The 10,872-nt window shown below is 42.5% G+C and overlaps 1 protein-coding gene across 4 annotated transcripts; it reads right to left on the bottom strand.

The window, feature by feature from the left end:
- Nucleotides 1-3,411: 3,411 nt before the first annotated feature.
- On the bottom strand, nt 3,412-7,144 carry LOC139574482 (putative nuclease HARBI1). Of its 4 annotated transcripts, none has more exons than XM_071399116.1 (10): nt 6,375-7,144; nt 6,111-6,287; nt 5,959-6,020; nt 5,790-5,876; nt 5,419-5,702; nt 5,304-5,339; nt 4,651-5,205; nt 4,466-4,581; nt 4,258-4,369; nt 3,412-4,163 (listed from the first exon to the last, which is right to left on the bottom strand). In XM_071399116.1, exons 7-10 carry the CDS (start codon nt 5,120-5,122, stop codon nt 3,793-3,795), a joined length of 1,071 nt encoding a protein of 356 aa, XP_071255217.1. In that variant the 5' UTR covers nt 5,123-5,205; nt 5,304-5,339; nt 5,419-5,702; nt 5,790-5,876; nt 5,959-6,020; nt 6,111-6,287; nt 6,375-7,144; the 3' UTR covers nt 3,412-3,792. The 4 variants fall into 4 exon arrangements, 3 of the variants coding, with proteins under 3 accessions (XP_071255217.1, XP_071255218.1, XP_071255216.1); XM_071399117.1 differs by having other exon boundaries at nt 5,419-5,592; nt 5,661-5,702; nt 6,111-7,144; XR_011674782.1 differs by lacking the exon at nt 4,466-4,581 and having other exon boundaries at nt 5,419-5,592; nt 5,661-5,702; nt 6,111-7,144.
- Between the last annotated feature and the right edge of the window lie 3,728 nt (nt 7,145-10,872).

Raw genomic sequence — 10,872 nt, forward strand, 5'->3', positions numbered from 1 at the left:
CAACTTGCCCTCCAAATACACCTCTGCTGTTTTCAACCAAGATCTCAGCGATCACTGCCTCATTGCCTGCATCCGTAATGGGTCAGCGGTCAAACGACCTCCACTCATCACTGTCAAACGCTCCCTGAAACACTTCAGCGAGCAGGACTTTCTAATCGACCTGGCCGAGGTATCCTGGAAGGATATTGATCTCATCCCGTCAGTAGAGGATGCCTGGATATTTTTTTTAAATGCCTTCCTCACCATCTTGAATAAGCATGCCCCATTCAAGAAATGTAGAACCAGGAACAGATATAGCCCTTGGTTCTCTCCTGACCTGACTGCCCTTAACCAACAGAAAAACATCCTATGGCGTTCTGCATTAGCATCGAACAGCCCCCGTGATATGTAACTTTTCAGGGAAGCTAGAAACCAATATACACAGGCAGTTAGAAAAGCCAAGGCTAGCTTTTTCAAGCAGAAATTTGCTTCCTGCAACACAAATTCAAAAAGGTTCTGGGACACTGTAAAGTCCATGGAGAATAAGAACACCTCCTCCCAGCTTCCAACTGCACTGAAGATAGGAAACACTGTCACCACTGACAAATCCACTATAATTGAGAATTTCAATAAGCATTTTTCTACAGCTGGCCATGCTTTCCACCTGGCTACCCCTACCCCGGTCAACAGCACTGCCCCCCCCTCTGCTACTCGCCCAAGCCTTCCCCATTTCTCTTTCTCCCAAATACAGTCAGCTGATGTTCTGAAAGAGCTGCAAAATCTGGACCCTTACAAATCAGCCGGGCTAGATAATCTGGACCCTTTCTTTCTAAAACTATCTGCTGAAATTGTTGCCACCCCTATTACTATCCTTTTCAACCTCTCTTTCGTGTCGTCTGAGACTCCCAAAGATTGGAAAACAGCTGCGGTTATCCCCCTCTTCAAAGGGGGGGACACTCTTGACCCTAACAGCTACAGACCTATATCTATCCTACCCTGCCTTTCTAAGGTCTTCGAAAGCCAAGTCAACAAACAGATTACCGACCATTTCGAATCCCACCATACCTTCTCCGCTATGCAATCTGGTTTCAGAGCTGGTCATGGGTGCACCTCAGCCACGCTCAAGGTCATAAATGATATCTTAACCGCCATCGATAGGAAACAATACTGTGCAGCCGTATTCATTGACCTGGCCAAGGCTTTTGACTCTGTCAATCACCACATCCTCATCGGCAGACTCGACAGCCTTGGTTTCTCTAATGATTGCCTCGCCTGGTTCACCAACTACTTCTCTGATCGAGTTCAGTGTGTCAAATCGGAGGGTCTGTTGTCCGGGCCTCTGGCAGTCTCTATGGGGGTGCCACAGGGTTCAATTCTTGGACCGACTCTCTTCTCTGTATACATCAATGATGTCGCTCTTGCTGCTGGTGATTCTCTGATCCACCTCTACGCAGACGACACTATTCTGTATACTTCTGGCCCTTCTTTTGACACTGTGTTAACAACCCTCCAGGCGAGCTTCAATGCCATACAACTCTCCTTCCGTGGCCTCCAATTGCTCTTAAATACAAGTAAAACTAAATGCATGCTCTTCAACCGATCGCTGCCTGCACCTGCCCGCCTGTCCAACATCACTACTCTGGACGGCTCTGACCTAGAATATGTGGACAACTACAAATACCTAGGTGTCTGGTTAGACTGTAAACTCTCCTTCCAGACTCACATCAAACATCTCCAATCCAAAGTTAAATCTAGAATTGGCTTCCTATTCCGCAACAAAGCATCCTTCACTCATGCTGCCAAACATACCCTTGTAAAACTGACCATCCTACCAATCCTCGACTTCGGTGATGTCATTTACAAAATAGCCTCCAAAACCCTACTCAATAAATTGGATGCAGTCTATCACAGTGCCATCCGTTTTGTCACCAAAGCCCCATATACTACCCACCACTGCGACCTGTACACTCTCGTTGGCTGGCCCTCGCTTCATACTCGTCACCAAACCCACTGGCTCCAGGTCATCTACAAGACCCTGCTAGGTAAAGTCCCCCCTTATCTCAGCTCGCTGGTCACCATAGCAGCACCCACCTGTAGCACGCGCTCCAGCAGGTATATCTCTCTGGTCACCCCCAAAACCAATTCTTCCTTTGGCCGCCTCTCCTTCCAGTTCTCTGCTGCCAATGACTGGAACGAACTACAAAAATCTCTGAAACTTGAAACACTTATCTCCCTCACTAGCTTTAAGCACCAGCTGTCAGAGCAGCTCATAGATTACTTCACCTGTACATAGCCCATCTATAATTTAGCCCAAACAACTACCTCTTTACCTACTGTATTTATTTATTTATTTTGCTCCTTTGCACCCCATTATTTCTATATCTACTTTTTCTATCTCTACTATCTTTACTCTACTTTTTTTTTTTAACTTGCTATATTGTATTTACTTCGCCACCATGGCCTTTTTATATTTTTATTTATTTATATATATATTTTGTTTGTCTTCACCTCCCTTATCTCACCTCACTTGCTCACATTGTATATAGACTTATTTTTCACTGTATTATTGACTGTATGTTTGTTTTACTCCATGTGTAACTATGTGTTGTATGTGTCGAACTGCTTTGCTTTATCTTGGCCAGGTCACAATTGTAAATGAGAACGTGTTCTCAATTTGCCTACCTGGGGCCTGTTGCACAAAACTAGGATAAGGGATTAAGCCAGGATATCTTGGTGATCCTGGCTCAATTGATCCGTAATCCGGTTGCACTAAAGATGGATAGGGGGCAGGAGGATATGTTATGGTATAAATTACCATGGAGATTTATTCTGTGGAGCTAGCCTGCTCCAGACCAGGCTAAATTCCAGGATCTATTTAATCTCATCCCTAATGTCAGTCAGCAGTCACCACAAATGGAAACCAATAGTTATTTCACTGCTCACTATACATTGTTATCACATATAACTAGACCCACTGTTATTATTTAAACGTTTGTGATCATTAATTTCAATGATTTTGGATAAAAAATGATTTTTAGATGATGTTGCTATCATTAGATAATTTACAGTTTCCCATAGACTATAAGGCTATATATAAAATTATAGAATATTAGGGCCACAGAGGGGAAAAAAACACAAGTCATAATATTGTAACCAGTTGTTTTAAAGGAGGACAGTTGTTAAAATGACAGATGTGGGGCATTTCGTGAAATTGTACTTCAGTATGGTTTCATAAACAAAGACATGCTGATGTGCCAGAATATTAAGTATCACATTGTCATAAGTATCAAAACTGTAAAAACAATATGTAGCTTTTCTGCAGAAAGAACCAGCCTCATAAATTTATGACTTTATCCTTTTTCTTCAGTGTGGCCCTAGTACTCTGTCATATAAAGAAATACACATTCCATATGAATATAAAAACACAATGACTAACATTATGTTCCTTTATTGAATAAGGACAAAACAAAGCAGGTAAACCATCAGCTCCTTTCGAAACTGAAGTCACAGTGACTCTACAAGATGGAAAGCACAGAATCCAAGCATATTATACAAAATGATACATACACATTCAAAGGTCTGTATATAACACACCCTGCATGTCTGCACACTAAAATAAATGCAGGACAAATCCATACACATCAACTGAACAGACAAATGAATGGATGCAGTAGCCTCCCTGCAGCCTTGTATTACACACAGTATACCGCACAAACATCATAAGAGGCCAAATTCGTCAAAAAACGAACCCAAAAAAAACCAAATTCCTCTGCCACCGCAGGACATATTTAACCAAAATTGAAAGCACACATACTAACTAAAATAATTCAACACATATTGGTCCCTCAGCAGCCGACCACTGTCGTCATCAGGGAAGATTGCCGGATTGTCCCAGTCCATGGCTGGTGGCACTCTGGGGGCCCTCTCCTTCCTCAGGCAGGCCACATTGTGGAGGACAGCACAAGCCACAGTAATATCACATGCCCTAACAGGGCTGACCCTTAATTTGTGAAGGCAGTGAAAGCGTGCCTTCAGGAGGCCAAAGGTCATTTCAACTCTGGCCCTGGTCCTGGCATGGGCATGGTTGTAGGCCTGCTGTGCTTCCTGGGGGTCTGTGAAAGGTGTCAGGAGAAAAGGCTGGCAGCCATACCCCCTGTCTCCCAGCAACACACCAGAGAATTCACCTGTCAACACAAAATCTCATCATTACTACCTCATAAACACAGTGATATTCTTGACACAGCCATGATGGTTATAAATAGGGGTTGTGTGGCTTACCTTGTGATAGGCACTGATAGATTTCAGAGGGCCGAAAGATTCTGGAGTCATGGACTGAGCCAGGCCATTTTGCCACAACATTGCTGATCACACAGTCAGCATTGCAGACCATCTGAAATCATAAGATGAGGAATATTACACCAATCAATGCACATCACTGGCAATGCAGAGTGTTCGTCAATGGACAATATCAAAAAGTTATGTTCACCTGAACATTAATGCTGTGAAAGGATTTCCTATTCACAAAATCGGCCTCATGGGCACCTGAGGGGGCTTTTATCCTTATGTGTGTGCAGTCCACTGCACCAATGACATTGGGGAAACCTGTCACACAAAGTAATGAGTATCCTACTATGTGTTAACAGTTGTCCTGTAATTTGTAGATCCTCTTACCTGCAATCCTATAGAACTCCTCTTTGATGTCACAGAGTCTTCTGTGGCCAGGGAAGGAGATGAAGACATCTGCTAATGCTTTGATAGCCAGACACACACTCCTTATTGTGCGGCAAATTGTGGCCTTGTTCAGCTGTTCTGCATCCCCCACTGAGTACAGGAAGGCTCCACTAGCAAAAAAGCGCAAGGCCACACAAACCATTTGCTCCACACTCAGTGCATGGCTCCGTGCAGTGCGGTGCTTAATCCTGGGACCCAATAGTCTGCATAGATACCTAATGCCATCTGCAGAAAACCTGTATCTTTCATATAGATGGTCATCAGGGAAGGCCAGTGGGTCCAACCGGTCCCTGAAGACCCTTTCTCGCCTGAAGGCTCTCCTCAGCACAAGTGCTTCTTCATCCACCACATCTCGCACGAATGGGCATGCCATTGTCAGAGCAGAAAGGAACACACAATTTTGGCCCTTCATATAGGCTAGTGGCCACACCTGGTGCTGGGGGGGTGGGCAAAAGAGGGCGATGCCTTATAACGATGACTTGGTTGTACTGATTGCTGGGAAAATAAAAAAAAACTTAGAAAGATGCCACCGTCCTGTGTGCTCACAATAAGAGCTCATATGTCATGGCTCACTTGACTTTACGAGAATATACCTAATTTTTATTTTGAGCTGTGTCATCTTCTTGGAGCTGGGGGAGGAAAGAAAAATAATGATTAATACATTTGTGTTACAGTTAGCATACAGTGTACATTGAAGGCATATCTCACCTCCCTCTCAAGTTTTTTTATTTCAAGGTCCAGTTTCCTAATTGTCCTATTTTTTATTTCGGACTCCAGTGCAAGATTTTCCATCTTTTTCTTCTTGTACTGAATGTCTATGTCTGCCAGTTCTATTTGGCGCCGGAGGTGGTTGCCATACAACTTTCTGATAGCTTGTGAGCTCTGTGAACACAATACAATTAGCGCAGCTGGAATTTGGCAGGATGTGGTGTCCTTTTATTAATACGCACTATGTTGCCAGGCTGGTTTTCCCACTGTATAGCATCTGGGTCCTGTAAAAGAAATTAGATTTTTTGATTTTGATGAGGACTCCTCACCTTTGTAGAGTAAATAGTACTTTCACAGTCTTAACATGATACCTCATGCCTTCTGGAATCCAGAGAGATGGTCTCCTCCTCATCATCGTCTCCATCATGTGCTGTTGCTGCTGCACTGGGGCCTTCACCCTATCACATTTAATCGGATTCATATTGAAGCTAGTAGACAAGACATGCCAGGCCTACAGTATGCCTTTGATGGAGTACTCACTGGATCAGCATCGTCTGGTGCTTGTGCTGGTGGCTCTAACAGGAACACAGTGCTGCCAGACACTGCAAGGCAATAGGTAAACCAAAGTCAGACAGTCCAAATTGATTCAATATGAATGTGGTTGTATCCCATGTAGAGATGGAAGGACATACCTTGAATGAAGCGGGTGGCATCTTGGGAGGAACCTATGCTCGTCTCTTTCCCCCCAGGGATCCCCTCTAAGACGGGCCTGCCTTTATTTAGCTCCAAGGCCATGTCCTCTGCTGGGGTAAGGTCAGCCTTTGGTGACCCACCACCCGTGCCTTGTCTGTGGGTATTCTTTTTCACTGCTAAAACAGTACAGACAATGTGTGAGCAGGCACCTTCTGGGTACAATATATGCTTGTGCTTTGTTAAATATTAGTCAGGGACCATACCATTCTGCAGAATGTTCTTGTATTTGATTTTGACCTGCTGCCATGTCCGTTTTGGCCCGTTCATTTTTAATCTACACACACACACACACACACACACACACACACACATTTAATGGAGTCACACTGCAAAAAGTACTTGGTATTTTTGTCTTGTTTTCAGTAAAAATATCAAAATATGTATCATAGCTTTATACAGTGTGATGGAGTTACTTTACACAATTTCACTCATATCTGCAGTGCATTTCAATTAAAAATTTAACCGTTTCATAATTACAGTACAACTGCATTTTTGGAGATGTGAATTAAATATTTGAATTGTAATTGTGATGTTTCAGCGGAGCGGTGAGTGTGTAATTGTGCACTACTTACGCATTCAGGCGGTCTGCAATACTTTGCCACGCTTTTTCTCTTTGCTTTATCACTGTGGCGGTGTTGCCTTTCTTCTTAATTATATCTTTTACCTCCTCGTATGCCTCCATGAGGATTTGTGCTTCCGACGGGGAAAAGTACGCGGCTCTAGTTGCCATGGTAAATCAGTTAATCTGTGATCTGTGGCGGGGTCTATTTGAGTGAGCCGTGAGCGCGCACCTATCCAGGATTGGTTTCACCTGGCTTAATGAATCCGTGTCTGCTCATCCTGGCTTGGTCTTTGTGCAACCAATTAAGCCTGGACGCACATGTTTTGGCTTCATTGAGCTCAGCTGAGTCATTTATCCCGGATGTCTTAATTCTACTTTTGTGCAACAGGCCCCTGGTTAAATAAAGGTGAAATAAATAAAAATAAATAAAATAAAGTGGTCCTATGGACAGATACTCCAATCTCCACTGTGGAGCTTTGCAGCTCCTTCAGGGTTATCTTTGGTCTCTTTGTTGCCTCTCTGATTAATACCCTCCTTGCCTGGTCTGTGAATTTTGGTGGTTGGCCCTCTCTTGGCAGGTTTGTTGTGTTGCCATATTCTTCCATTTTTTAATAATGGATTTAATGGTGCTCCGTGGGATGTTGAAAATGTTTGATCTTTTTTATAACCCAACCCTGATCTGTACTTCTCCACAACTTTGTCCCTGACCTGTTTGGAGAGATCCTTGGTCTTCATGGTGCCACTTGCTTGGTGGTGTTGCAGACTCTGGGGCCATTCAGAACAGATGTATATATACTGAGATCATGTGACAGATCATGTGACACTTAGATTGCACACAGGTGGACATTATTTAACTAATTATGTGACTTCTGAAGGTAATTGGTTGCACCAGATCTTATTTAGGGGCTTCATAGCAAAGGGGGTGAATACATATGCACACACACATTTTCATTTTTTTATTTATTTTTTATTCTTAAAAAAAATAAAAAATCCACCAATTTGAACTATACTATAAAATGCCAAAGGGGATGAATACTTTTGCAAGGCACTGTAGAGCGGTTTATAGCCTTATGGGACACACATATGTAACCCTTGTCTTGCCACCATATAACCATCATCATAGACCAGCCTACAGGATCCACACACTGTGAGCATCTTCGATACAGAAGACACACAATCCTTCAACATCCACAGTCATGTGTATTGGACAGGAGAGAAGAACAATCAGAGAAAGTGGAAGCCAGCATCTCAGTACGTCATCACCCAGAGAATACGACAGGTCTGATTGATTCAGGCAATCCCAAGATCAAACTCAATCTGCAACACAACAAGAGCCATATACCCAGAGGTAACCACAACTATCATTTTCCACTCTTGTCCCTGATTTTCAACTGCCCATAATTTGAGATCTTGTACCGTGGCCAAACATGGTACAGTGTAACATGAAAAGGCTGCAGTGTGGTGTCTCTTCATTGGAGTTTTACTGGCCAGCAGATGGCTACAGGGAACTCATGTGTGGCCTCATTGGCTGCTTGCTGAGCCAGTTAGCCCAGAATGAACCACACCTGAGCCAACAGCCCATGTGGACTATGCATTTGGGATTACAAGACTACTGTCGGAAGGCTCAATCTTAATATTTCTACCTAATTGCATTTTGGGTGTGTGATATACGCAGTATGTCTATGCACAGATGTGGCTGATTACACTGAGTAAAATATTTGTACTGTGGACATGTATAATAATACCACTCTAAAATCCAATGTAACACAAAGCATATTGCCTTTTGCCACATATTTGCTGTTGAATGACCAATTGAAAAGGTTGGTTGACAGTCTCACTAGATTATCGAAGACCATGTCCCATATTGCTAATGAATAATAATAACAACAACAACAACAACAACAACAACAACAAGGGATTGGATTCACTTTTCCTGGTGCCAAAGGGCCTTTCGATTGTAGGGAACCTGACCTTGTCTACTTCCAATGTGTAGTATCAAAGTTGTTACTAATTCGGTTTGAGCCAACCTAGACAGTGAGGCAGTGGTGATATCCCATGAACACACAACTGATATGACATGCCTCCAGGTTGACATAGTTCCAGCAGGCCTTGGCTCATGGCTGTGTGTGAATAAGAAGCCATGTCACGAGAACCGAGAAACAGATCAGTTAGACTGTAGAGACTGAAGCTATCTAAACTCCTTGACAGTGAAGCACCAAACATGTATTCCTTCTGTATCCAAATATTTTCCTAAAAGCACCACACTGGTGTCTGTGCATTAAATGTACTTACTGTACATAATGCACTTTAAGGATTTTCAGTACTTTTAACAGGCTTTGTTCTTGATATATTTAATCTGTTCAGCCCCCCTTTTGGAGGCAATCATTTCCCCAGGGAAATTGTCTGCTAAATGTAAAAAATAAATATGATTTCAAATAATCATACGTCATGCCTCAATTTTGTTAGTATGTTGCAATAACACCATTTCATATTTTTTTATATATTGGTCAATAATTGGCATCCAAGCCAGGATACAGAAAGCCTCCTGTCTGATCCAAAAGGAAAACACATACCCATTGTCCTCCTCCATAGCCTATCTTTAGTTTAGTATGAGCATGTTAGGCCACATCCCTATGTTTTATCACATCTAATTTCAAACATAATTGCACCAAAATGGCCATTTGAATATAAATGTGGCTCATCATATTTCCATTTCCTCAATGTTTCACAAATGTGGATGTTAAAGGGATACTTCGGGATTTTGGCAATAAGGCCCTTTGTATACTTCCCCAGAGTCACATTACCATTTTTATGTATCTGTGTCCAGTATGAAGGAAGTTAGAGGTAGTTTCACAAGCCAAAACTAACTAGCTTTAGCACAATGACTGGAAGTCTATGGGCATCTGCTAACATGCTAGTAGATACCCACAAACTTTCAGTCATTGCCAAAATCTCAAATTATCCCTTTAAGTAGCTTCAATGTCAATTCTGTGTTTGGGAGGCATTATCTGGCAAAGGGTGAGTGAGTAGGCAGTTAAATGGCAGCACCAGGGAGAAAAGGATCATGGACCGTGGTGGAAGGCACAGGGGCCATTGATGAGTTATTAGAAGGACATCATGGGAAGGCAACTAGATGAGGCTGACCGACCTGATCCATAACACTGGGGCGGTATATTCTCAGGGATTGTGCTAGGATGTGTGTACTATGAAATTGGAGTTAAAGGATACTATGTGGCTAGTAGACAAAACCCATTGAATGGCTATTAATCTTGTTGTGCTATTTCATACTGTTGACTGCTTACTTTGGAGTAGTTACAAAAATTGCAAAGGTTTGCTGTTTTGTCATTTCCCCGAGTATTTGAAAAATATCAGGTAAGAAAGGTGAACCATAGATGCATTTCCTTCAATATTATGTCTCTTATTATGGAACAGTAGATAATAGCACCAATCCTCTGGGAACCAATCAATTCCCATTGTTCCTAGTGTATAGTGTCTTCAGATGGTGTATCCAGGTATAACAGTGTTGACTTGGGGTTTTCTCCCAGGCTGCATGATAATCATGGTCTCAATTCAACTGTACTGTATTTCTGCGTGGGCGTAACACATACACTAGGTGTTGTATAGCAACGTCAATGTATTGTGCAGTTCTGGTCACTTGTAATAACCTTTTCTAAGGTCGACATGGCATTTGAGATAGTGCCCTTTAGATTCTTACATTAGGTACTTTGAGGATCTCTTTTGTGTGAGACATTGTGCTGTCGTCTACATACAGTAGACAGACATGCAGTTTTAAAGAGGGTCCATGTTCTGTTTACACATGACCTGCTCTTGACACATTAAATCCAACCTGAAGACTCATATGCGTGCTGAGATGCTTGGTTACTCAACGTCTATGAGAGGAAGGAAGGAGGTACTTCATTTAATCTAAGTGTCATAAGGTTCCATGACTTTGTCCACACAGGGCATCTGAACACACAAAATACATTTTGATGATTTACATTACATTTTGGGTGTTTTATTTAACTTTTGTACACCTGTGGTGTTCCCGGTCAAAAATGACCGGTCATTAGAAATGAATGGGTGAGACTACAATTCGTGTATACGATTGAGTTCAGGCACATGCCCATTCATCAGATGGA

Source organism: Salvelinus alpinus, chromosome 4, assembly GCF_045679555.1.
Source record: "Salvelinus alpinus chromosome 4, SLU_Salpinus.1, whole genome shotgun sequence".
Classification (NCBI taxonomy): Eukaryota; Metazoa; Chordata; class Actinopteri; order Salmoniformes; family Salmonidae; genus Salvelinus; species Salvelinus alpinus.

What these genes read in the sequence shown, in the direction of transcription:
- LOC139574482 (XM_071399116.1), bottom strand. Translation starts at nt 5,122, where the DNA reads ATGAAGGGCCAAAATTGTGTGTTCCTTTCTGCTCTGACAATGGCATGC. An exon ending in TTCACAGCATTAATGTTCAG is followed by an intron (nt 4,370 to 4,465) that starts GTGAACATAACT and finishes TTATGATTTCAG; the next exon opens with ATGGTCTGCAATGCTGACTG. An exon ending in CTATCAGTGCCTATCACAAG is followed by an intron (nt 4,164 to 4,257) that starts GTAAGCCACACA and finishes TTGTGTTGACAG; the next exon opens with GTGAATTCTCTGGTGTGTTG.